The sequence below is a fragment of the Pseudorca crassidens genome, chromosome 8 (assembly GCF_039906515.1).
Source record: "Pseudorca crassidens isolate mPseCra1 chromosome 8, mPseCra1.hap1, whole genome shotgun sequence".
NCBI classification, from domain to species: Eukaryota; Metazoa; Chordata; class Mammalia; order Artiodactyla; family Delphinidae; genus Pseudorca; species Pseudorca crassidens.
The window spans coordinates 61,443,552-61,470,885 of record NC_090303.1 but is presented as its reverse complement, the minus strand read 5'-3'; the positions used below and the strand labels follow the sequence as shown (position 1 = coordinate 61,470,885).

Sequence of the window (27,334 nt, the reverse complement as noted above, 5' to 3'; positions counted from 1 at the left end):
CCTGCGTGGGAAATGTTGTGGGAAGTCCCAGGTTTGACTGCCACTTTAATCGCATGGACTTTATTTAATTCATGCAAAAGGCAGTATTTATCACCACCAGCAAACGGAGGGAGCTAGCAAATGGAGTTTTAGCCCTATGTGGTAAACTTCCTCAGGCAGGTGTGCTTCATTTTAAGATTATATAGTCTCTGGAGGCTTTTAAAAAATGTTTATTTTATATTGGAGTATAGTTAATAATGTTGTGTTACTTTCAGGTGTAGAGCAAAGTGATTCAGCTATACATGTATCTATTCTTTTTCAAATTCTTTTCCCATTTAGGTTATTATAGCATATTGAGCAGACTTCCTTGTGCTATACAGGAGGTCCTTATTAGCAGACGTCCTTGTGCTATACAGTAGGTCCTTATTAGTTATCTATTTAAACACAGTAGTGTGTATTTGTCAATCCCACACTCCCAATTTATCCCTTCCCTGCCCCCCACCTTTCTCCTTTGGTAACCGTAAGTTTGTTTTCTAAGTCTGTGAGTCTGTTTCTATTTTGTAAATAAATTCATTTGTATCGGGTTTTTTTAGATTCCACATGTGATATCATATGATATTTGTCTTTCTCTGATTTACTTCACTCAGTATGATAATCTCCAGGTCCATCCAGGTTGCTGCAAATGGCATTATTTCATCCTTTTTTAATGGCTGAGTAATATTCCATTGTATATATGCACTACATCTTTTTTATCCATTCTTCGTCTTTGGACATTTAGGTTGCTTGCATGTCTTGGCTATTGTAAATAGTGCTGCAGTGAACATTGGGGTGCATGTATCCTTTGGAATTATGGTTTTCTCTGGATATATGCCCAGGAGTGGGGTTGCTGGATCATATGGTAGCTCTATTTTTAATTTTTTAAGGAACCTCCATACTGTTCTCCATAGTGGCTGTACCAGTTTACATTCCCACCAACAGTGTAGGAGGGTTCCCTTTCCTCCACACCTTCATCATCATTTATTGTTTGTAGACATTTTGATGATGGCCATTCTGACTGGTGTGAGGTGATATCTCATTGTAGTTTTGATTTGCATTTCTCTAATAATTAGTGATGTTGGGCATCTTTTCATGTGCCTCTTGGCCATGATATGATATTGCTTTGGCTATTGTTTGTCTTCTTTGGAGAAATGTCTATTTAGGTCTTCTGCCCATTTTTTGATTGAGTTGTCTGTTTTTTTGATATTGAGCTGCATGAGCTGTTTGTAGATTTTGGAGATTAATCTCTTGTCAGTTGCATTGTTTGTAAGTATTTTCTCCCATTCTGTGGGTTGTCTTTTTGTGTATAGTTTCCTTTGCTGTGCAAAAGCTTTTGAGTTTAATTAGGTCCCATTTGTTTATTTTTGTTTTTATTTCCATTACTCTAGGAGATGGGTAGAAAAAAATATTAATGTGATTTATGTCAAAGAGTGTTCTTCCTATGTTTTCCTCTAAGAGTTTTATAGCACCAGGTCTTACATTTAGGTCTTTAATCCATTTTGAGTTTATTTTTGTGATGGTGATTAAAGAATGTTCTAATTTCATTCTTTTACATGTAGCTGTCCAGTTTTCCCAGCACCGTTTATTGAAGAGACTGCCTTTCCCCCATTGTATAGTCATGCCTCCTTTGTCGTAGATTAATTGACCATAGGTGCATGGGTTTATTTCTGGGCTTTCTATCCTGGTCCATTGATCTGTATTTGTTTTTGTACCAGTACCATACTGGTTTGATGGCTGTAGCTTCATAGTATAGTCCGAAGTCGGAGCATAATTTCCCCAGCTCCGTTCTTCTTAAGATTGCTTTGGCTATTCAGGGTCTTTTGTGTTTCCATACAAATTTTAAGATTTTTTGTTCTAATTCTGTGAAAAATGCCATTGGTAATTTGATAAGGATTGCACTGAATCTGTAGATTGCCTTGGCTACCCAAGTCATTTTGACAATATTGATTCTTCCAATCCAAGAACATGGTATATCTTTCCATCTGTTTGTGTCATCTTCGATTTCTTTCATCAGCGTCTTATAGTTTTCAGAGTACAGGTCTTTTGTCTTCTTAGGTAGGTTTATTCCTTGGTATTTTATTCTTTTTGATGTGATGGGAAACGGGATTGTTTCTTGAATTTCTCTTTCTGATCTTTCATTGTAAATGTACAGAAATGCAACAGATTCTTGTGTATTAATTTTGTAACCTGCAACTTTACCAAATTCATTGCTGAGCTCTAGTAGTTTTCTGGTAGTAAGTATCCTTAGGGTTTTCTATGTATAGTATCATATCATCTGCAAACAGTGACAGTTTAACTTCTTCTTTTCCAATTTGGATTCCTTTTATTTATTTTTTTCTTCTCTGATTGCCATAGCTAGGACTTCCAAAACTATGTTGAATAAAAGTGGTGAGAGTGGACATCCTTGTCTTGTTCCTGATCTTAGAGGAAATGCTTTCAGCTTTTCACTGTTGACCATGATGTTAGCTGTAGGTTTGTCATATATGGCCTTTATTATGTTGAGGTATGTTCCCTCTATGCCCACTTTCTGGAGAGTTTTTATCATAAATTGGTGTTGAATTTTGTCAAAAGCTGTTCCTGAATCTATTGAGATGATCATATGGTTTTTATTCTTCAGTCTGTTGACATGGTGTATCACACTGATTGATTTGCGGATATTGAAAAAGCCTTGCATCCCTGGGATAAATCCCACTTGATCATGGCGTATGATCCTCTTAATGTATTGCTAGTATTTTGTTGAGGATTTTTGCATCTATGTTCATCAGTGATATTGGAGTGTAATTTTCTTTTTTGTGTGGTAATTTTGTCTGGTTTTGGTATCAGGGTGATGGTGGCCTCATAGAATGAGTTTGGGAGTTTTCCTCCCTCTGCAATTTTTGGGAAAAGTTTGAGAAGGAGAGGTGTTAGCTCTTCTCTAAACGTTTGGTAGAATTCTGTGAAGCCACCAGGTCCTGTCCTTTTGTTTGTTGGGAGTTTTAAAAATCACAGTTTCAATTCCAGTGCTTGCGATTGGTCTACTCATATTTTCTATTTCTTCCTTGTTCGGTCTTGGGAGATTGTACCTTTCTCTAAGAATCTGTCCGTTTCTTCCAGGTTGTCCATTTTATTTGCATACAGTTGCTCATAGTAGTCTCTTTTGATCCTTTGTATTTCTGTGGTGTTTGTTGTAACTTCTCCTTTTTCATTTCTAATTTTATTGATTTGAGTCCTTGCCCTTTTCTCTTGATGAGTCTGGCTTAAAGATTTATCAATTTTGTTTATCTTTTCAAAGAACCAGCTTTTAGTTTCATTGATCTTTGCTACTGTTTTGTTTCTATTTCATTTGTTTCTGCACTGATCTTTATGATTTCTTTTCTGCTACCAACTTTAGGTTTTGTTTGTTCTTCTGTCTCTAGTGCTTTAGGTTTAAGGTTAGGTTGTTTATTTGAGATTTTTCTTGTTTCCTGAGGTAAGATTGTATAGCTATAAACTCCCCTCTTAGAACTGCTTTTGCTGCATTCCATAGGTTTTGGATTGTTGTGCTTTTCATTTTCATTTGTCTCTAGGTATTTTTTGATTTCCTCTTTGATTTCTTCAGTGATCCACTGGTTGTTTAGTAGCATATTGTTTAGCCTCCATGTGTTTGTGATTTTTACAGTTTTTTTCTTGTAGTTGACTTCTAATCTCATAGCATTGTGGTCAGAAAAGATGCTTGATATGATTTCACTTTTTGTAAATTTACCAAGGCTCGCTTTGTGGCCCAGCATGTGGTCAGTCCTGGAGAATGTTCCATTTGCACTTGAAGAATGTGTATTCTGCTGCTTTTGGATGGAATGCTGTATAAATATCAATTAAGTCCATGTAGTCTAATGTGTCATTTAAGGCCTGTGTTTCTTTACTGATTTTCTGTCTGGATGATCTGTCCATTGATGAAAGTGGTGGGATGTTAAAGTCCTCCACCATTACTGTGTTACTGTTGATTTCTCCCTTTATGGCTGTTAGTATTTGCCTTATGTATTGAGGTGCTCCTATGTTGGATGCATATATATTTACAGTTGTTATATCTTCTTCTTGGATTGATCCCATGATTATTATATAGTGTCCTTCTTTGTCTCTTGTAATAGTCTTTATTTTAAAGTCTATTTTGTCTGATATGAGTATTGCTACTCCAGCTTTCTTTTGATTTCCACTTGCATAGAATACCTTCTTCCATCCCCTCAGTTTCAGCCTGTTTGTGTCCCTAGGTCTGAAGTGGGCCTGTTGTAGACAGCATATATACGGGTCTTGTTTTTGTATCCATTCAGCCAGTCTGTGTCTTTTGGTTGGAGCATTTAATCCATTTACATTCAAGGTAATTATCCATATGTATGTTCCTATTGCCATTTTCTTAATCATTTTGGTTTTTTTTTTTTTTTTTTGCGGTACGCGGGCCTCTCACTGTTGTGGCCTCTCCCGTTGCGGAAAACAGGCTCCGGACGCGCAGGCCTAGCGGCCATGGCTCACAGGCCTAGTAGCTGCTCCGTGGCATGTGGGATCTTCCTGGACTGGGGCACGGACCCACATCCACTGCACCACCAGGGAAGCCTGAGTTTGTTTTTGTAGGTCTGTTTTCTTCCCTTCCTCTTTTGTTCTCTTCTCTTGTGGTTTGATGACCATCTTTAGAGTTGTGTTTGGGTTGCTTTTTCTTTTGTGTGTGTGTATCTATTGTAGTTTTTGGGTTTGCTGTTCCCATGAGGTTTTTTAATTTTTAAATTTTATTTTATTTGTTTTTTTATACAGCAGGTTCTCCCCCCCCCAACCTCAGCAGACATTTGATTGCCAGTTAACTTTATTTATTTATTGGGAATATACATATCAAGTATATAAAATGGAGTTTAACAAGCAATTACAAAGGAAATACTTTGTACAACTACCACCCAAATCAGTAACCCCCAAAACTCCAAATATGCACACCCCCTTTACAACTTCACTGTCATCTTTGTCTGTAGGCAGCATCTAGTTGAGTTTTGCCTTTTTATCTAAACTGACAGTCTCTTTTTAATTGGTATGTTTAGATTATTCACATTTAATGTGATTACTGATTGGATTAAAATCTATTACTTTGCCAGCTCTTTTCCGTTTGGTCCAAACTTTTCTTTGTTTCTTTTTTCCTTTTTCTTGCATTAATGGGGATTTTTTTTTAATGATTACATTTTGTTTCCACTATTGATTTATTACTTATACCTCTAAAATTTAGGTCTTCTGCCCATTTTTGGATTGCGTTGTTTGTTTCTTTAATATTGAGCTGCATGAGCTGTTTATATATTTTGGAGATTAATCCTTTGTCTGTTGATTCGTTTGCAAATATTTTCTCCCATTCTGAGGGTTGTCTTTTCATCTTGTTTATGGTTTCCTTTGCTGTGCAAAAGCTTTGAACTTTCATTAGATCCCATTTGTTTATTTTTGCTTTTATTTCCATTACTCTAGGAGGTGGATCAAAACAGATCTTGCTGTGATTTATGTCAAAGAGTGTTCTTCCTATGTTTTCCTCTAAGAGTTTTATAGTGTCCGGTCTTACATTTAGGTCTCGAATCCATTTTGAGTTTATTTTTGTGTATGGTGTTAAGGAGTGTTCTAATTTCATTCTTTTACATGTAGCTGTCCAGTTTTCCCAGCACCACTTATTGAAGAGACTGTCTCTTCTCCATTGTATACCTTTGCCTCCTTTGTCATAGATTAGTTGACCATAGGTGCGTGGGTTTATCTCTGGGCTTTCTATCTTGTTCCACTGATCTATGTTTCTGTTTTTGTGCCAGTACCATACTGTCTTGATTACTGTAGCTTTGTAGTATAGTCTGAAGTCAGGGAGCCTGATTCCTCCAGCTCCGTTTTTTTCCCTCAAGACTGCTTTGGCTATTTGGGGTCTTTTGTGTCTCCATACAAATTTTAAGATGATTTGTTCTAGTTCCGTAAAAAAATGCCATTGGTAATTTAATAGGGATTGCATTGAACCTGTAGATTGCTTTGGGTAGTATAGTCATCTTTACAATATTGATTCTTCCAATCCAAGAACATGGTACATCTCTCCATCTGTTGGTATCATGTTTAATTTCTTTCATCAGTGTCTTATAGTTTTCTGCATACAGGTCTTTTGTTTCCCTAGGTAGGTTTATTCCTAGTATACAGCAGGTTCTTATTAGTCATCAATTTTATACACATCAGTGTATACAGGTCAATCCCAATTGCCCAGTTCATCACACCACCACTACCCCCGCCGCTTTCCCCAACTTGGTGTCCATACGTTTGTTCTCTGCATCTGTGTCTCTATTTCTGCCTCCCATGAGGTTTTGATATGGCAGTCTATATATGTACAAGGTTGTTTTAAGTTACTGGCTTCTTTCCCACCTAGAGGAGTTCCTTTCACATTTGTTGCAAAGCTGGTCTGGTTGTGCTGAATTCTCTTAGGTTTTACTTGTCTGTAAAGCTTTTGATTTTTCTGTCTAACCTGAATGAGATCCTTGCCGGGTAGGGTAATCTTCGTTGTAGGTTCTTCCCTTTCATCACTTTAAATATATCATGCCACTCCCTTCTGGCCTGCAGAGTTTCTGGTGAGAAATCAGCTGATATCCTTATGGGAGTTCCCTTGTATGTTGTCATTTTTCCCTTGTTGCTTTTAATATTTTTTCTTTAATTTTTGTCAATTTGATAACTATGTGTCTTGGTGTGTTCCTCCTTGGGTTTATCTTGTCTGGGACTCTCTGCACCTCCTGGACTTGGGTGACTGTTTCTTTTCCCACGTTAGGGAAGTTTTCAGCTATTATCTCTTCACATATTTTCTCACGTCCTTTCTGTCTCTCTTCTCCTTCTGGGACCCCTATAATGTGAACATTGGTGCATTTAGTGTCATCCCAGAGGTCTTTTAAGATTATCATTTTTTTTTTTTAAACTGGGCCAACCTTTTTTTTTAAAAAAACCCCACATTTGTTTATTTATTTATTTTTGGCTGTGTCGGGTCTTCGTTTCTGTGCAAGGGCTTTCTCTAGTTGTGGCAAGCGGGGGCCACTCTTCATTGCGGTGCGCGGGCCTCTCACTATCGCGGCCTCTCTTGTTGCGGAGCACAGGCTCCAGATGCGCAGGCTCAGTAGTTGTGGCTCACGGGCCTAGCTGCTCCACAGCATGTGGCATCTTCCCAGACCAGGGCTCGAACCCGTGTCCCCTGCATTAGCAGGCAGATTCTCAACCACTGCGCCACCAGGGAAGCCCGTCTTCATTTCTTTTCATTCCTTTTTCTTTATTCTGTTCTGTAGCAGTGATTTCCACCATTCTGGCTTCCAGCTCACTTATCTGTTCTTCTGCCTCACTTATCCCGCTATTGATTCCTTCTGCTGTATTTTTTATTTCAGTTATTTTATTGTTTGTCTGTTTGTTTGTTCTTTAGTTCTTCAAGGTCTTTGTTAAACATTTCTTGTATCTTCTCAATCTGTGCCTCCATTCTTTTTCCGAGATCTTGGATCATCTTTCTTATCATTACTCTAAATTCTTTCCTGGGTAGATTGCCTATCTCCACTTCACTCAGTTGTTCTTCTGAGGTTTTATCTTGTTCCTTCATCTGGGAAATATTCCTCTGCTGTCTCATTTTGTCTAACTTTCTGTGATTGTGGTTTCCTTTCCACAGTCTGCAGGGTTGTAGTTCTTGTTGCTTCTGCTGTCTGCCCCCTGGTGGATGAGGCTGGTCTAAGAGGCTTGTGCAGGCTTCCTGGTGGGAGGGACTGGTTCCTGCCCACTGGTGGGTGGAGCTGGGTCTTATCCCTCTGATGCACAGGGCTGTGTCAGGAGGTGTGTTCAGCCGGCAGTTGTGTGGTCAGGAAGACTTTAAGCAGCCTGTCTGCTGATGGGTGGGGCTGTGTTCCCACTTGGTTGGCCTGAGGTGACCCAGCACTGGAGCCAACATGCTATTGGGTGGGGCCAGGTGTTGGTGAAAATATGGCAGCCTCCAGGAGGGCTCACACCAATGAGTACTCCCGAGAACTACCGCCACCAGTGTCTTTGTCCCCACAGTGAGCTACAGCTGCCCCCTGCCTTTGCAGGAGACCCTCCAACACCAGCATATAGGTCTGGCCTAGGCTCTTAGGAGAGGTCACTGCTTTTTTCCCTGGGTCCTGGTGTGCACAGTACCTTGTGTGTGCCCTCCAAGAGTGGAGTTTCTATTTCCTCCAGTCCTGTGGAAATTCCTGTGATCAAATCCCGCTGGCCTTCAAAGGCAGATTCTCTGGGGCTCTTCCTCCTCCCATTGCCAGACCCCCAGGCTGGGGAGCCTGACGTGAAGCTCAGAACTTTCACTCCTGTGGGAGAACTTCTGTGATAGTTTTCCAGTTTGGGGGTTGTCCACTTGGTGGGTATGGGATTTGATTTTATCACGATTGCTCCCCTCAAACTGTCTCGTTGTGGGTTCTTATTTGTCTTTGGATGTAGGACATCTTGTTTGGTAGGTTCCAGCATTTTTTTCATCAATGGTTGTTCATCATTTAGTTGTAATTTTGGTGTTTTCATAAGAAGAGGTGAGCTCACATCCTTCTACTCTGCCACCTTGTCTCTGGAGGCTTTTTTTTTTTTTTTTGCGGTAAGTGGGCCTCTCACTGTTGTGGCCTCTCCCGCTGCGGAGCACAGGCTCCGGACACGCAGGCTCAGTGGCCATGGCTCATGGGCCTAGCCGCTCCATGGCATGTGGGATCTTCCAGGACTGGGGCACGAACCCGTGTCCCCTGCATTTGCAGGCGGACTCTCAACCACTGCGCCACCAGGGAAGCCCTCTGGAGGCTTTTTAATTCAATTTTTTATTGAAAATACACATAACAAAAGTTACCATCTTAACCTTTTAAGTGTACAGTTCAGTGGCCTTAAGTACATTCCTATAGTTGTGCAACCACATTTGTATAGTTGTGCAACCATCACCATTATCCATCTCCAGAACTCTGTCTTGCAAAACAGAAACTCATTCTCCCCTCCCCTCAGCCCTGGCAACCACCTTTCTATAGTATCCTCTGTTCCTGTGAATTTGACTACTGTAGGGAGTCATATAAGTGGAGTCATACAGTATTTGTCTTCTTTTGTGACTGGCTTATTTCACTTAGCATGATGTCCTCAAGGTTTATCCATGTTGTAGCATGTGTCAGACTTTCCTTCCTTTTTAAGGCGGTGTAATAGACCATTCTATATATATACCACAGTTGTTTATCCATTCATCTGTCAGTGGACACTTGGATTGTTTCCACCTTTTAGCTCTTGTGAATAATGCTGCTATGTACATGGGTGTACATGTATCTCTTTGAGACCCTGCTGTAAATCCTTTTGGGTACATACCCAGAAGTGGAATTGCTGGATCACATGGTAATTCTATTTTTAATTTTTTGAGGAACCACCATATTGTTTTCTGCAGCAGCTATACCATTTTACATTCCTACTAACAGTGCACAGGGGTTCCAATTTTTCCACATCCTTACCAACAACTTGTTATTTTCTGGTGTTTTGATAGTAACCATCCATATGGGTGTGAGGTGATATTTCATTATGGTTTTGATTCAGGAGACTACAGCTTTTCATAGAGTTACGATTTTTTCTCTGATTCTAGAAGAGACATAGATAATTTTATTTGTAAACTATGGAAAATATGAACAGTATAATGGAGATCATCTCAGAAATAATTATTGTCAACACTTGAGGTCAGGTAAGCTTTTTTGCTCTCATGCAGTTTATGTTCTCTCTATACTATTTTTTTTTAATATGGTAGACGTCAAACTATCTGTACAGAATTTTATTCTATCTTTTTTCACTTAATCTCATGTCATGAGTAGTTTTCCACTTTATTCAAAGTTTGATACCATGCAGTTTTATCTAGTACACACACTTTTTATGCAAAATGCTGAAAACTCTCATTCTGGGGTTTCAGAAGCCATACCAGCAGGGACGTCAGCAGGCCGCTTGCCTGGTGAGAGCGTGTAGCTGAGGCAGCCCCACTTCTGTGGTGAGCCTGGCAGACTTGCTTTCTGTAGACAGTGACCCTCAGCCTTTTAGGAATAGCTGACTCTTATTATAGGCTCAGCACTGTTTGGAGTGCTTTGCATATATTAACTCACTTAATCCTCACAACAACTCTATGAGGAAATGCTCTTCTTATACCTGCTTTACAGATGAGACTAAAACCTCAGAGACTATGCATTACCCAAGCACGCCCAGGTGGTGGGGGGCAGGGCCAGGATGGGAGCCCAACGTCTTACCATGCAGACCCTCGACTTAGCCAGATCCTCTACGGCTTTCTACTGTGGGGGAGAGAATATGGCTTGTCATGGCACCTCCCCACCCAAACTGCAACAATATGAACAACATGGTTTGGTCACCTCCTCTTTACATACCAGGGAAATTGCCGATAAGTTTTCTCAGTGTGCTTTCTGATCTTTGCTTCATGCAAGACCGACTATGTCTCCAAGCATGTCCGGCACCCCTGCACAGGGTCAAATGGATATTGGGTCTGGCACCGCCACAGGCCTTCCTTTCATGCTGCCACCAACCTGTATATCCTGCAGGTGACATTTCAGGGATAGTCGTGAGCTTAGGCTCTGACTGACAGCTCTCCAAAAGCTCAGGGGTGAGACTTGGTTCCTAATTGTGCAGCTGTCTGATTTGACTTCTGTTCACAAGCCTTCTACTGCTTTTTTTCCTCCCGAGCAGCTCACTAAGGGGCTGGTGGAGGGATTCATCTCCAGGCCACAGCTCCAGGGATGGAGCAGAAACATCTGCGTGTTGAGTATACACGCCATGGCCATGAGCAGAAAATAAGGGATGAGCATGAGGTAACTTTCACTGTCTTCCCTCTGCCCTCAGGATGTGGGGCAATCAAATCGGTGATGAAGGAGCAAGGGCCTTCGCAGAGGCTCTGAGGAACCACCCGAGCTTGACTAACTTGAGGTAACTGCTGCCTTCTGAGAACTGCCGTCTTCAGGGCCAACCTGGTCACTCCGTGTTCCTCTTGTTTTACCAGAGGAGGAGCCAGGGGAAAGAGGGCGGCTGGCATTCCTAACAGGGAAGGTATTTGTGTGTGTGGTTTTTCTTTTTCTTTTTAAAAACGTTTGTATCGACATAGAAGAGGCATACAGTTAAGTATATTATGCTTACGTTTTCAGCTCTGTGATGTGACATGTGCACACACCAGTCAGATCAAGACTAGACGTTGCCAGCCCCTCTGTAGTCTTCCCGTGCCCCTTGGGGGTTGGGGAGGAATTCTTCAGTCCAGACAAAACTGAAAGACACTGGGCCACAGATTCCTGCCCCCTCCTCATTTCTCAGGATGGTGCTGGGACAAGAGGGGACCCTTCACCTCTGTAAACAGACTTGGTCCTCCCTGGCCCTCCTTTAGGCCTCTGGCCAAATCTCTGAGACTCGGGGGTCTCCTGGTTGCCCGTGTCCTTCCTGTCACTGACAAAGGGTTAAATACGGTGGGGGCAGTAGCAGAGTTCCTTCCATACAAGAACAGAGGAAACTTCTCCAGGCCTCCCCGACAGGCGCCTGTAAGGTGTCAGCCTCCGAAGCAGAGCTCGCCAGGCGTCCTCAGCCCGTGTGACCAGGTCTTGCCATGTTCATTTCCTGTCTGGCCTCTCCTCGAGCAGTCTGGTGATTTGGCCTCGTCCTGGGCTCTGGAGCAGCAAAGGCTGAGTGGCTGCTGGTGAGGCTGGCACTTACGCTTCCTGCTTCAAATCAGCCCAGGCAGGAACCACGTCCAGGTGGAGTCTTGCCAGCTGTTTTAGTTGCTGAAACCAAAGCCAAATGTAGACGTGTTTTTAATAACCTACCCCAAATGTTTTTCCTTCCTAGTCTTGCATTCAATGGCATTTCTACAGAAGGAGGAAAGAGCCTCGCATGGGCCCTGCAGCAGAATGCGTCTCTGAAAATATTCTGGTAATGACCAGAGTCATTTTGAACGGTTGGGTCTCAGGGATTCTTCCAAAGACTGTGCACAGCCTGGAATCTTAACTGAAAGAGTGCCTCTCTGTTGTAAAGGCTCTAGGCCTTTCCTCAAAGGAAGGTTTATAATTTCATTTCCTCCTAGAGAAGAAAATAGCCATTCCCAGAAGCACAAACAAGTACAGAATGGGTGGAATGGGTCCCAGGAACATGAGTTTGAGACCCTAGCCTTCTTTGCCCACCCTAGGCCTCAGGAAAACCAGAAGGCTAGCTATTCTGTCAGGATATCCTCGGAACACCCTCAGATATGCCTTGAGGAGTCCAACTTTCATGCACTTGTCTCAGAACTTTCTCCCTTCTTCCTCTTAAACTGCCTACCCCCCGTGCAGCCTCCTCTGTCCCCAGGTAGTCACATCAGGACTTGGCCTTCATGCTCCAGCTCACCTGTCACGGGAAGCCCACAGCCCTCGCTCCCTCTCTGCACTCCAGGGCCACTAGTTAACTGTGTGTTACCTTCTGAAAGTGATGCTTTTTTTCTTTCTTTTGGTTGTTCCTTTTTTTGGTCATTTACCGTATTTTTATTTATTTACTTGCCTGTATCATAAATTGCTTCTGGGAAAGGAAGTTATATTACATGTCTCTGTATCCTCCTCATGAGATATTGGCTACATTAGTTAATGAAAATGTCGTCATTATGAGAATTCAGATACTAGACCTGCTGGCCAGTAAGTGCATTTTCCTTTTTCCCTCAAAAAAATCTTTTCTTTTAAAAGATTTTGAAAAGTAATACATGCTTTTTTGAAAAAAATATAATACACTGAAGTCGGGAAAGTAGGAAGTGAAAGAACCTCCTCCCTCATGCTTTCTAAATATAATCTTTTACTTCTAGCATTTGAATGTATATTCAAATAAATATCGCTTTTCTTATGAAACTGAATAGCATTTAGCAAGTGACTAAAGAAAAAATATCTCAACCATATATTGTACATATCTGACATGTCCTTTTATGTCAGGGTTTCTCAATCTCAACACTGTTGACATTTGGGTCCAAATAATTCTTTTTTGTTGAGAGGCTGTCCTGTGTATTGTAAGATATTTAGCAGAATCCCTGGCCTCTACCCATTAGATACCAGTAGTAACCCCTAATTGTGACAGTCAAAATTGTCTCCAGACATTGGCAAGTGTCCCCTGGAGAAGTCAGCCCAGTTGAGAACCACAGGTCTAGAGGGATAATAATAATGTCAATCCCCAAAATCTCTTGAGTACTCACTGTACATCACACATTGTTCTCAGCCTTTTCCATGTATTAACTCATTCTCACAACTGTGTTATGAGGGCTGTGCCATTACTGTTCACATTTGCTGGTGAGAAAACTCAGGCCCAGAGAAGTTCAACCACGTGCTGTGGTCGCCCTGCTAGTAAGCCATTGCCAGCCGGCATGTCTGGCTCAGAGCATCTTGAGCCCCATGCTCTTCTGCCTCTTTCTTTATCCTACCTCATTCTCTCTAAAGGTTGCAGTGTCCCTTGAATGTACACTCACAATGTATTTTGCTGGCTGCCTCTACTGATACTGAAATTTGTTCACATCTTATGTTACGACCGAAAAGACTGCAACCAATACTGCATGTATAGAACCTGTGTGTAATGTCTTTGCACACCATAGGGTGGATTTCTAGACGTTGAATTGTTGGCCCAAAGTGAAACACATTTAAAGTGTGGATAGACACTACCAAATTGCTCTTCAAGGAATGATTTTTTAAATGTTCTTTATATTCATTTCTCCTTCCTTATTTATTCTTTCATCCACTGGCACAACAGGGTTTAATTCTCTTTACAACCAGGAACTTCTAGCCCTCTGTACTTTATCCAGACCACTTCCTGCTTTTACGAACAACTGAGAGACTTCCTGAACTTTCAGTCACAGAACTCGGGTCCTTCATAAGTGGCCTCGGAGCAAAGTGATGAACACATTTTAACGCGCAGTCGGCAGGCTTTCCTAGGTCTTCATCTGACTGAGTTTAGTAACACACTGTCCGTGGTGTTCAAGGGATCTTAACGGCTGGAGACCCGAGAAGCAGGCACTGGCCCCTCGCTTTCTGTGGGCCCGTCTTCTGAGAGATCTGAGGGCTCAGCAAGGATGGGGAGGGAGTATGGGCTCCCCCGGCAGCAGCACGGCTAAGAAGTAGGAGCTTGGGTGAAGGGTTGCACTAGAAATGAACCTCCGTTTATTGTCTGTGGGGCTCAGAGGCTGGCTTGGAGCCTGGCTGTTTGCTGGGTTCTCAGCAAGTGATGAGCTGCATAAGATGCAGACGCCGGGGCTGGGATCCCGCTTCTGTGAACTCAGTGGAGAGTGGGTGCCAGGTAGCGCTGTCCTGAGTCGACACTTCCTTTCTTTTCCAGGCTCACCAAAAATGAACTTGATGATGAAGTGGCAGAGAGCTTGGCAGAGATGTTGAAAGTCAACCAGACGTTGAAACATTTATGGTAATTCAGATTTAAACACTGTGCTTTTTAAAAAAATATTCTTTGAGATATACCTTTTGAAATATTTTTTGAGATTCACATATCATAAAGTCACACTTTTTAAGTGTACAGTTCAGTGGTTTTTAGCATATTTATAAGGTGGTGCAACCATCACCACTATCTAATTCTAGAACATTTTACAAAACTACCCACCTCCCCTACCCGCCAGAAACCTGTACGCGTTAAGTCATCACTCCCCATCCTTCTCCTCCCTTAGTCCCTGGCACCTGCTAATCTACTTCCAGTCTCTATGGATTTGCCTCTTCTGGGCATTTCATAGAAATGCAGTCATACAATATATGACCTTTTGTTTCTATGTTCTTTCACTAGCAAAAGTTTTCAAGGTTCACCTACATTGCAGCATATATCAGTACTCCATTGCTTTTTATGGCTGAATGATATTCCATTGTATGGACAGTCCATGTTTTGTTTGTCCATTCTTCAGTTGGTGGACATTTGGGTTGTTTCTGCTTTATGACTATTATGAATAATGCTACTGTGAACATTCGCGCACATGTTTGTATGTGAAATGTTTTCATTTCTCTTGGGATAGAATTGCTGGGTCATATGGTCACTCTGTTAAATGCCAAACTGTTTTTCAAAGTGCTTGTGCTATTTACATTTCCACCAGTCATGTATGAAGGTCCCCATTTCTCCATGTCCTCACAAACACTTGCTATTGTCTGTCTTTTTTGGGTAATGCCATCCTAGTGGGTGTAAAGTGGTATCTCATCATGGGTTTTTTTTTTTTTTTTTTTTTTTTTTTTCGGTACGCGGGCCTCTCACTGCTGTGGCCTCTCCCGTTGCGGAGCACAGGCTCCGGATGCGCAGGCTCAGCGGCCATGGCTTATGGGCCCAGCCGCTCTGCAGCATGTGGGATCTTCCCGGACCAGGGCATGAACCCGTGTCCCCTGCATCGGCAGGCGGACTCTCAGCCACTGCGCCACCAGGGAAGCCCTCATCATGGTTTTGATTTGCATTTCCCTGACTGCTAACAGTGTTGGGTGTCTTTTCATGTGCATATTGGCCATTTGTGTACCTTCTTTAGAGAACTGTCTCCACATCCTTTGTCCATTTGTAAATTGGGTTATATGCCTTTTAATTGCTGAGTTGTTAGAGTTCTTTATATATTCTGGGTGCTAGACATTTACTAGATACGCGATTTGCAAATATTTCTTCTCTTTCTGTGAGGTTTTTCACTTTCTTGAGAGTGACCTTTGAAGCACCAAAGTATTTAATTTTGATAAAGTCCAATTTATCTATTTTTTGTTTAGTTGCCTGTGCTTTAGGTATCTTAGTAAGAAATCACTGGCTAATCCAAGATCCCAAAGATTTCCTTTAAGTGTTATAGTTTTGCTCTTACATTTAGGTCTTTGATCCATTTGGAGTTCATTTCTGTGTATGGTATGAGGTGTTAGGGGTCCAGCTTCATATTATTGCATGTAGATATCCAGTTGTCCCAGCACCACATGTTGAAAAGTCTCTTTCCATTTTGAATGGCCCTGACGCTTTTGTCAAAACTCAGTTGACCATAATTCTGTGAGTTTATTTCTGGACCTTCTATTCTAGTTCATTGAGCCATATGTTTATCATCATGCCAGGACCACACTGTCCCGATTATTGTAACTTTGTAGTAAGTTTTGAAACCAGGAAATGTGGGTCTTCCAACTTTGTTCTTCTTTCTCAATATTGTTTTGACTATTCTGGGTCTCTAGCATTTCCATGTGAATTTTAGATCACCAAGTCAATTTCTGTAAAAACAGAAAACCCCCAAAAAACCCAGAGTGTGCTACTTTTACATCTGTGTTTGTTTTATTCCTTTTCTTTCTGACCTGTAGACGTTCTTTTATGCCCTTCCCTAGGTGTCAGGCCAGCCCCTTCACGAGAACAGAGCTAGAACAGGGCTAGAGAGTGACTCTTAGCTCTTGGTGCCAGTACAGACTACACTGTCTGCAGTGAAGGTAGCCAGTGGGCATATGTACCTGAGCACTGCCAGGCTTTTTACTTCTCCTCCTACCCAGCCTCTTGCCAGGTCTAGGCTTCAGGCAGCTCACCCTCCCCCCAGCAAGGTGTACGTGGTGGCAGTGTTTGCAGCTTTCCAGAAGGGGTGATTAGGAAACAGCAGAATTTAACTGAATGCAGAACTCAGTGCCCACTTCCAGGTTCTATTTTTGCTCCTTTTGCAAAAATGTCCAAGTCACACTGTGGCTGTGCTTACCAGAAGGTCTCACCTCTGCCACTTGGCCCAGGAGCCCCAGTCTTTGAGAGATGTGGCGGGGATCACTGGGTCCTGGCTGCAGCACAGCCACCGAGTCCTGTGTGCTTGGGCAGGAATGGTGACAAGAGCTCCCTTCCCCTGGGCGCCATGGTAGAAATGATGAGAACTACTTCATACACATCCTCCTATTGAAATCTCACACACCCAGGGTAGCGGGGTTCTCTTATAGTTATTCCCATTTTATAGATCAGGCAGCTGAGGAATAGAAAGCTTAAGTTTATTTCTTCAAGGATCTGCAGCTGAGAAGTGGGGAGTGGGTGTATGTATATGAGGAGAGCTTTTAACCAGGATGCTATACTGCCTCCTTAAGGAACTGGCTTAATTTCTATAATCTCATTAGTCACAGTAATATAGGTCATTATCTTCCTGGTACACAGCTACCTTCTTGGATCAGTGCCCAGAATTTCTAAAGGTCAAGTTCAATAGTAGCCTTATGCTACAAATAGCTGGGGGGTGAGGAGTGAACCTGTGATGAAGCACAGACGTATCACTGACTTGTGCTGCTCTTTCCTGGGTGGGTTAGACGCATGGCTTCCCAGGGGAGCAATTTGGGAATTGCCCAGGCTTCCCAGCTATATCTGAAATCTTTGTTTCATTAGAATCAATGCCACCCAACATAATGGGGTATACTCTTAGAGGCCCCATTATTGATGCTTTTCCACTGGGACCCATGAGTAGCAGCAGAACTGTTCTTCCTCCCTCCATCTGGGAAGACTTTGTTTCCCCCAAAGAAGAGAATGGCCAGCTCTTTAAAAAATACTTAACTTTAAAAACTGCCTTGCCTTTCTCCAGCCATCTGGAAGGAGACATCAGACTGCCTGTTCCCCAGATGTGTTCCTTAGAATTTGTTGTTCAGACTGGTAGTCTCCAAGAATTTGTTGTTCAGACTGGTAGTCTCCAAACATTTTTGACCGGGCACCCCTGCAGTGAAAAATGTCAAGCACACATGCATACATATATGTTCATATATTAAATTACCTACATATGAATATACAGATATATTATGCTCACTATGAAAATACACAGAAAAGTTAAACATTTAAAAAAATTTTACTTAAGTGTAGTTAATTTACAGTGTTGTATTTAATTTCTGCTGTACAGGAAAGTAACTCAGTTATACATATATATATTCTTTTCCATTATGGTTTATCACAGGAGTTTGAATACAGTCCCCTGTGCTATACAGTAGGACCTTGTTGTTTATCCTATATATAATAATTTGCATCTGCTAATCCCAAACCTTCCCTCCCCCTTGGCAACCACAAGTCTGTTCTATTTGTGAGTCTGTTTTTGTTTCATAGATATGTTCATTTGTGTCGTATTTCAGATTTCACATATAAGTGATATCATATGGTATTTGTCTATCTCTTAATGACTTAATTTGCTTAGTACGATAATGTCTGGGTCCATCCATGTTGCTGCAAATGGCATGATTTCATTCCTTTTTATGGCTAATAATCCATTGTGTATATATATATATATATATATATATATATATATATATATACCATATCTTCTTTATCCATTCATCTGTCGATGGACATTTAGGTTGCTTCCATGTCCTGGCTATTGTAAATAGTGCTGCTGTGAATACTGGGGTGCACGTATCCTTCTGAATTATGGTTTTCTCTGGATATATGCCCAGGAGTGGGATTGCTGGATCATATGGTAGCTCTATTTTTAGTTTTTTAAGGAATATCCATACTGTTCTCCATAGTGGCTGTACCAATTTACATTCCCACCGACAGTGTAGGAGGGTTTCCTTTTCTCCACACCCTCTCCAGCATTTATTTTTTTTTTTTTAAATTTTTTTTATTTATTTTAATATTTATTTATTTTTGGCAGTGTTGGGTTTTCATTGCTGTGCGTGGGCTTTCTCTAGTTGCGGCGAGTGGGGGCTACTCTTCGTTGTGATGCACAGGCTTCTCATTGCAGTGACTTCTCTCATTGCGGAGCACGGGCTCTAGCTGCGCGGGCTTCAGTAGTTGTAGCGCATGGGCTCAGTAGTTGTGGCTTGCGGGCTCTAGAGAGCAGGCTCAGTAGTTGTGGCGCACAGGCTTAGTTGCTCCGCGGCATGTGGGATCTTCCCGGACCAGGGCTCGAACCCGTGTCCCCTGCATTGGCAGGCGGATTCTTAACCACTGCGCCACCGGGGAAGTCCCCTCCAGCATTTATTGTATGTAGACATTTTGATGATGGCCATTCTGACTGGTGTGAGGTGATACCTCATTGTTGTTTTAATTTGCATTTCTCTAATTATTAGCGATGATGAGCATCTTTTCATGTGCCTCTTGGCCATCTGTATGTCGTCTTTGGAGAAATGTCTATTTAGGTCTTCTGCCCATCAGAAAAATTAAACATTTTAAAGCATGTTCTTTATTTTCATGGATCTGATCGACACAATCTCAGCAAGATCGAAAGTTAAGGGGACTCAGTTCTTCCCCTGACCCTGTCTCTTATCCCATCGTATCCTTCCAACCCCCTAATGAAGTGGGCAGATTTAATCCAGTATTACTTGATACAAAAGATATATTCTTCTTTCAGGCTTATCCAGAACCAGATTACAGCCAAGGGGATTGCCCAGTTGGCAGATGCATTACAGAAGAACACTGGCATAATGGAGATTTGGTAAGACCAATCTACCACTTGTAATGATAACAACAACGATTATTTACTCAGCACCATTTACTGTGTGCCATGTACAATGCAGGGCACTGTCCATTTATCTCCCATCTTTCCAACAATCTGTAATGTAGGTAGTATTGTCTCCATTTCACAGATGTAGAAACTGAGGCCCAGACCAAGGTCACACCTAAGAGAAGCTGAAATTCAGCTCAGACTACGACTCTATAGTCAGGGCTCTCCTCCCCAGCCCCCCTGTCCTGCCTACTGTCCTGGGTTGCACGGGGGCAGACACACTGAGAAAGGGATTCCCACTGAAAGTTAATCACTCTGGGACTCATGAGCCTGAGAGATGACCATGCTGGCCCAGAGTTTAAAGCATGTTCTTTTCCTTCTCTGGGCTTCCAGGCTGTATTTGAGCTGATTGTACTCTTTTTCGACTTCCTGTTTCTGTTATGCTAGCAGAAGGAAGGCATGTGCTCTGCTTTGCTGCAATGTTGAGCCCCATTTCCTTTCTTGTGCCTCCTACGGGACACACAGCCCCGAGGTAGGACTGGGCCTGTAGCATATTCGGGGGTGGGGGAGTGTGTGTGTCCCATCAGTGACAATGGTTACACCACTGGGTTAAGTGCTAGGGAAACAGCAGTTAACTGGACAGAAAGGTCCCTGACTGCCTCAGAGTACTGATGTAACCGAGCTGAGAACAGAGGGCTCCGTGTCTCTGAATCCAGACCCCCAAGTGCTCTGGAATTTGCTATCTACCCCGAGGCCTGGCCTGAGACAGCCCAGCAGTGTGTGAGGCTCAGACCTGCATGGGAACCATGACACAAATCCAGGGCCCCGTGAGGACAGAGACCACAGGAGTTCATGCTACCACTGTGGGCCCTGAGATCCACGGAGCAGCCTCACGGTGAGCCAAACCCTCAGCTCAGGGGGCAGTTGCTCGTTAACTACAGTTCTTTCTTCATGACTGGGGAGAAGAATTTCACAGCCAAAAACAATGGAGCAAGGTACAGCTACCTCCCTGACCTTTTTAAATTTCGCTTTAGAATTTGTTAGTGGACCATAAAATTGGTTTGGTGGGTTGCAACCAGCATTATTTAAAAAATGAAACAGAGCCAGAATGCTCTGTGCCTAGTATGAAATATTCTTTCATAATCTCATTTCAGATGTGGGTGTGTACGTATACACAGATGCTGGTTCACAATGTAAAATGTTCTTATTTGAGGTCACAGTCAGAAAAACATTTGAAAACACTGTCCTAGAGTAGAAAGCCCAGCTCCAAGGCAGACCGATGGAGAGGCTGTGGCATGTGTGCCTTCAAGGCCGAAGCCCGCTGCTCAGCCCTCAAAGGCACTGGAGAGCCAGTGGGATTTTAGTTCGCGTTAATCTCCAACCACCCTCAGCCTGTGATCCTTTCCTAGAACCACCCCGTTTCCTGCTGACTCTGTTGTTTGAGGACAGCAGGCAGAGGAGGGGAGCAGAGAGGAGGGGGGAGGCCAGGCTGCAGGACAGTCTGTGGACTACAGCTGGCTTCCACCCTTCTCAGGGGCTGGTGAGGATGGTTGTAAGGATATGCAGCTGCTTTAAGTCCGTCAAGCTTGAAATGGGCCTTTGTCACCTACCAACAAACAGACAACCGCTGTTCCTACACAAGGAATTATTTGTGTAGGACCAGGTGTCGATCTTCAAGGCATGCTCTGCAGAGCCTGAAAGCGGCACTGGTGTCAGGGAGGACTCGGAAAGAGGACAAGGAGGAGGGCTCGGGTGCTGGCCCAGGAGTATCTTTACTTCAGCCCCTGGCTCAGCCCAGGTGTCTGACTCCCTGGGACTGGGCTCGGTGAGAGTGCTGGCTGTGTTGGCCCTGTCCAGGGGTTGAGCCAGCAGGGGAGTGGAGATGAGGGAGCAGCTCTGCCTGGGGCCACACTGGCACAGATGACCTTGGACCATCGCTTTGGACTCATTATCTGTACTGACATTTATTTCTGCCTTGTCCCTGTCCAAAAAGAACCTGAGGTCTGAAGTCCCTCAGTCTTCAAAGACAGAAGTTAGCAGTGTTCAATGACCTGGTATTGTAAATTATAGCATTTACTGCACTCCATTGTAATAGCTTCCTGTGAAGGAGCTACAGTCTAGACGAGACAGCCTGAGGGTAGGGCCTGTGTCATGGTCACTGCTGAGTCCCCAGGGAAAGCACCGCATCTTCATTTGTTGAACAACGAAGTGCTTGTGTGCCAGGCACGATGCTGGTACCAAGAGTCCAGTGGTGAACAAAATGGACCTGCCCTCATGCGTGTACCCTCTAGTGAGGAAGACACAGTTAAGAAACAAATCATTCAAGTAACTATTTAATTACAATCATGATGAGTGCTAGAAAGGGGAAAGCTAAGAAGGGAACCTAATACAGATGAGGTTTCAGGGAAGGTCTCCCTAAGGAAGTGGCATTTAAACTGAGCCATGAAGGATGAATACGAGTTCATCAGCTGAAAGTGTTCCAGGTGGGGAAACAGTACGTGCAAAGGCTCTGAGGCATGAAAAAATATGGTGCCCTTGAAGAACAGCAAGAAGCAGATGGGCCTGTGGTTCAGACAGTGTGGAAGAGGGAGCAACAGGAGGCAGAGGAGACAGGCGGAGACTAGACCATAAAATATCTGTGGGTCATGTTAAGTATTTTGGTCTTTATCCTAAAAGCAAGGGAAAGTGATTGAACAGTTTGAAGCAAAGAGGGATGTGATCAGATGTGCATTGTAAAAAGACCACTCTGGCTCCTCTAGGAAAGCGGATTGGAGGAGGCCATGTAAAGGGACGGTCAGTAGGACACTGCAGTGAGCCAGAGAAGAGATGATGGGTGCTTAGGTCAGGATGGTGGTGCTGAACATACGGAGAGGTTCCAGGGAGCCCATTCTAGGGGTATTTAGGGAATAGAACTCTGTGATAGATAGATAGATAGAATATGAAGATGAGGACGAAGGTTGACCCCCAGGTTACTAACTTGCACAACTGGATGTAGAGTTGTACCATTCATGGAGCTAGGGAACCCTGGGGAGATGTGCCCACTTTGAGGTACCTGGGAGGTGTCCAGATGAAGGTGTCAAGTAGGTAAGCGGCCCCACAGTGGAGCTGTCTGGCCCAGCTCAATGACATATGAATGAGGCCAGGGATAGATGAGGTTCTTCTGGGGAAGAGGGCCAGGCCCCAAGCCTGGAGGAAATCCATTATTTGGAGGTCACATGGAGGAGGATATAAAAAAGGAGACAGCGATGGAGTGGCCAGATGTAGGAAAGAAACCAGAGAGCATAATACCAAACCAAGGGAAGGTGGTGTTTCAAGGAGGAGGGAGAGGGCAGGACAGCCAAATGCCTGTGAGGGTCAGGAAAGACAAGGGCTAAAAACTGTCATTTAAGTTCAGGTTTATAGAGGCTATTGGTTACCTTAGTGAGACCCAGTCCATAGAGTGATGGTAGCTGGAAAGGATTAATATGTGAATATCAAACAAGTCATCAAGATGGCAGGGTAAGAGGACGTGGAGCTTACCTCCCCCACAAACACATCAAAAATACATCTACATGTGGAACAAGTCTTGTGGAAAACTAACTGGAAACTGGCAGGAGAACTCCTGTACAACCAAGGCTGCAAGAAAGATTCCCATGTAATCACAGAGGATGGGAAAAAAAAGCATCAGTTCAGGACAGAGCCCATGGGAGGGGACCAAGAGGAAAAGGAAGACCAGACAGGTGGATACTCGCCCTGGGGAGTGAGCGGGTTGAGCCACACAGAGGAGACAAGCCCCATTGGCTGCTTGGAGAACTGCTAGGACAGACAGAAAGGCTGGAGAAGCCTAGACTCCAGTTGTGAGGAGTGCCTGGGTGCTTGCTTACCACCAGAGAGGGCAAAGTGAGGTCTGCCCTAGCATGGTGGTGTCACCACACTCACCAGTCCCAGCTGAGCAACCACCCCAGCCCCACTCATTCCACACCACAGCTTGGCACTAGATCTAGGGCAGCCAGGTCCTGGGAGAAGACTCGATCTAGAGATGCAGAGGTGGCCCAGGAACCTGGGGGGTGGCCCAGGAACCTGGGGGGTGGTCCAGGTAGGGCAGTAGCAGCCACTGTTAGCACTTACTAAAACAGCACTACAGAAGCAGCCCAGACGTCTGATGGCAGCATAGCTGCTTCAACTCCCACAGCCATAATGCCATGACCCCTAGTGCTAGCTGAGCAAATGCTCCAGCCCCACCCACTCCACACCACAACCTTGCACTAGATCTGGGATGACCACAATGGGAAAAAGACATGACCTTGGGCTGCATCTGAGCAGAGCTGCAGCTGCCTACACAGGTGGTGCCATTGGACCTCTGTAAGTGCACAAGCCCCAGTGCAGGGAGAAGGAAAAACATACACTTAAAAGGAACAGAGCCAGCTTGAGCCCAACCCTCAGGGCATTCACTCCAGCAACTTAGGAGCAGCCCCCTGCCCTGTGTGATGGCCACTGAGCAGAGAGGAAGTCCTGCATCACACCCTGTGCAGGCTCTAGCTCTTTCAATTCTAGCCACACCCCCATCAAGCTGATAGGGGCCCGCACATCCTGAAGAAGACATGACTGGTATCCACATCAAAACCCATCCTCACACCAAAAACACTGGGCACACAGTCTACATGGGGACACTCCCACATAAAAACAAACACCCCTTCAAGACCACAGTAGGTAACTGTTTCACCTAAATTCACTGAGACAGAGAAAGTTAAGTAAAATGAAAAAGCAGAGGAACTATTCCCAATTGAAAGAGCACGAGAACCGCCCCCCCCCCGAAAAAGTAATGAAACAGAGGTAACAATGAGTTGAAAAAGTTGGTAATAAAAATGCTAACTGAATGAAGAAAGAGTTGATCTAAGTTGATCAACAAAGAGTTGATCTAGAGCACAGATCATTTTAACAAAAACTAAAAAAAGACCCAATCAAAAATAATTCCATTTTAGACACAAAGCACCCTAAGAGCAATGAATAGCAGACTAAATGACACAGAACACATAAATGATCTGGAAGATTAAAAAATGGAAACTATCAAATCAGTACAGCAGACAGAAAATGAAAAAAAATGAAAGCAACATATGAGATCTATGGGATAATATACAATGTGCCAACATCTGCATTATAGGGTTTCCAGAACGAGAAGAGAGAAGAGAATCAAAAATGTATTTGAAGAAATTATGGCTGAAAACTTCCCAAACCTAAAGAAGGAAATAAATATCTAGGTACAGGAAGCACAGAGGGTCCCAAACAAGAGGAACCCAAACACACCCACACCAAGACATATCATAATTAAAATGGCAAAAGTTAGAATTCTAAAGGCAGCAAGTATAAAACAGCATCATACACAAGGGAACCCCCCCACCCCCGCATAAGGCTATCATCTGATTTCTCTGCAGAAACCTTGCAGGCTAGAAGGAGTGGCATGATGATCAAAGTCCTGAAGGGGAAAAACCTACAACCGAGGATACTCAACCCAGCAAGATTATCAAGGAGAAAAGATTATATAAGGAGAGAAGGATTTCTCAGACAAGCAAAAACCTGAAAGAATTCAGTGATACTAAACATACTCTGAAAGAAATGTTGAAGAGTCTTCTCTAAATGGAAAAGAAGCATCTATAGGAAAGGGAAAATAACAATAGGAAAGACAAATATATATTGAAGATCACTTAAACCAGTATGTGGTTTCAAAAAAAGACGGAATAATGACATTTTGTAATGTCAAACTGTGAACATAAATTTGTACTGTACAGTCCTCGTGTGTACAGTATGCAGTATATTATATACTTGTTAATAAAACCATCATAATAAAAAACAAAAAAATTGTAAAAGTGACTATAACTACAATAAACAGTAAAGGGATAAGCACAGAGATATAAAATATGACATCAGAGCAAAGATCAATAAAACTAAAAGCTGGTTCTTTGAGAAGATAAACAAAATTAATAAACCATTAGCCAGACTCATCAAGAAAAAAAGGGAGAAGACTCAAATCAATAGAATTAGAAATGAAAAAAAAGAAATAACAACTGACACTGCAGAAATGCAAATGATCATGAGAGATTACTACAAGCAACTCTATGCCAATAAAATGGACAACCTGGAAGAAATGCACAAATTCTTAGAAATGCACAACCTGCCAAGACTGAACCAGGAAGAAATAGAAAAGACGAACAGACCAATCACAAGCACTGAAATTGAAACTGTGATTAAAAATCTTCCAACAAACAAAAGCCCAGGACCAGATGGCTTCACAGGTGATTCTATCAAACATTTAGAGAAGAGCTAACACCTGTCCTTCTCAAACTCTTCCAAAATATAGCAGAGGGAGGAACACTCCCAAACTCATTCTACGAGGCCACCATCACCCTGATACCAAAACCAGACAAGGATGTCACAAAGAAAGAAAACTACAGGCCAATATCACGGCTGAACATAGATGCAAAAATCCTCAACAAAATACTAGCAAACAGAATCCAACAGCATGTTAAATGGATCATACACCACGATCAAGTGGGGTTTATTTCAGGAATGCAAGGATTCTTCAATATACGGAAATCAATCAACGTGATACACCATATTAACAATTTGAAGGAGAAAAACCATATGATCATCTCAATAGATGCAGAGAAAGTTTTGACAGAATTCAACACCCATTTATGATAAAAATCCTGCAGAAAGTAGGCATAGAGGGAACCTTCCTCAACATAATAAAGGCCATATGTGACAAAGCCACAGCCAACATCGTCCTCAATGGTGAAAAACTGAAAGCATTTCCACTAAGATCAGGAACAAGACAAGGTTGCCCACCCTTACCACTCTTATTCAACATAGTTTTGGAAGTTTTAGCCACAGCAATCAGAGAAGAAAAGGAAATAAAAGGAATCCAAATCGGAAAAGAAGAAGTAAAGTTGTCACTGTTTGCAGATGACATGATACTATACATAGAGAATCCTAAAGAGGCTACCAGAAAACTACTAGAGCTAATCAATGAATTTGGTAAAGTAGCAGGATACAAAATTGAAGGACAGAAATCTCTGGCATTCCTATACACTAATGATGAAAAATCTGAAGGTGAAATCAAGAAATCATTCCCATTTACCACTGCAACAAAAAGAATAAAATATCTAGGAATAAATCTGCCTAAGGAGACAAAAGACCTGTATGCAGAAAATTATAAGACACTGATGAAAGAAATTAAAGATGATACAAATAGATGGAGAGATATACCATGTTCTTGGATTGGAAGAATCAACATTGTGAAAATGACTCTACTACCCAAAGCAATCTACAGATTCAATGCAATCCCTATCAAACTACCAATGGCATTTTTTCACAGAATTAGAACAAAAAATTTCACAATTTGTATGGAAACACAAAAGACCCCGAATAGCCAAAGCAATCTTGAGAACGAAAAACGGAGCTGGAGGAATCATGCTCCCTGACTTCAGACTATACTACAAAGCTACAGTAATCAAGACAGTATGGTACTGGCACAAAAAGAGAAATATAGATCAATGGAACAGGATAGAAAGCCCAGAGGTAAACCCACGCACATATGGTCACCTTATCTTTGATAGAGGCAAAATGTACAGTGGAGAAAGGACAGCCTCTTCAATAAGTAGTGCTGGGAAAACTGGACAGGTACATGTAAAAGTATGAGATTAGATCACTCCCTAACACCATACACAAAAATAAGCTCAAAATGGATTAAAGACCTAAATGTAAGGCCAGAAACTATCAAACTCTTAGAGGAAAATATAGGCAGGACACTCTATGACATAAATCACAGCAAGATCCTTTTTGACCCACCTCCTAGAGAAATGGAAACAAAAATAAACAAATGGGACCTAATGAAACTTCAAAGCTTTTGCACAGCAAAGGAAACCATAAACAAGACCAAAAGACAACCCTCAGAATGGGAGAAAATATTTGCAAATGAAGCAACTGGCAAAG

At 42.7% G+C, this 27,334-nt stretch overlaps 1 protein-coding gene and 1 long non-coding RNA gene across 7 annotated transcripts in view; one reads left to right on the top strand and one right to left on the bottom strand.

Moving 5' to 3' along the window:
• The window catches only part of NOD1 (nucleotide binding oligomerization domain containing 1), a 93,934-nt gene that overhangs the window by 58,490 nt on the left and 8,110 nt on the right, over window positions 1-27,334 (top strand). For all 5 annotated transcript variants that reach the window (XM_067746627.1, XM_067746628.1, XM_067746629.1 and 2 more), the window contains 4 exons: window positions 10,852-10,935; window positions 11,839-11,922; window positions 14,329-14,412; window positions 19,274-19,357. In XM_067746627.1, the coding sequence (XP_067602728.1) occupies window positions 10,852-10,935; window positions 11,839-11,922; window positions 14,329-14,412; window positions 19,274-19,357 (336 nt within the window). The remainder of the gene's footprint in view (window positions 1-10,851; window positions 10,936-11,838; window positions 11,923-14,328; window positions 14,413-19,273; window positions 19,358-27,334) is intronic.
• The window catches only part of LOC137229153 (uncharacterized), a 54,660-nt gene continuing 32,489 nt past the window's right edge, over window positions 5,164-27,334 (bottom strand). Inside the window, exons 6-7 of one of the 2 annotated variants that reach the window (XR_010945570.1) lie at window positions 17,495-17,650; window positions 5,164-11,774 (exon numbers count right to left, since the gene is read on the bottom strand). This is a non-coding gene — a long non-coding RNA (uncharacterized lncRNA). Of the gene's footprint in view, window positions 11,775-17,494; window positions 17,651-20,508; window positions 21,654-27,334 lie in introns of those variants that run through there. The other variant, XR_010945569.1, reaches the window with a different exon arrangement.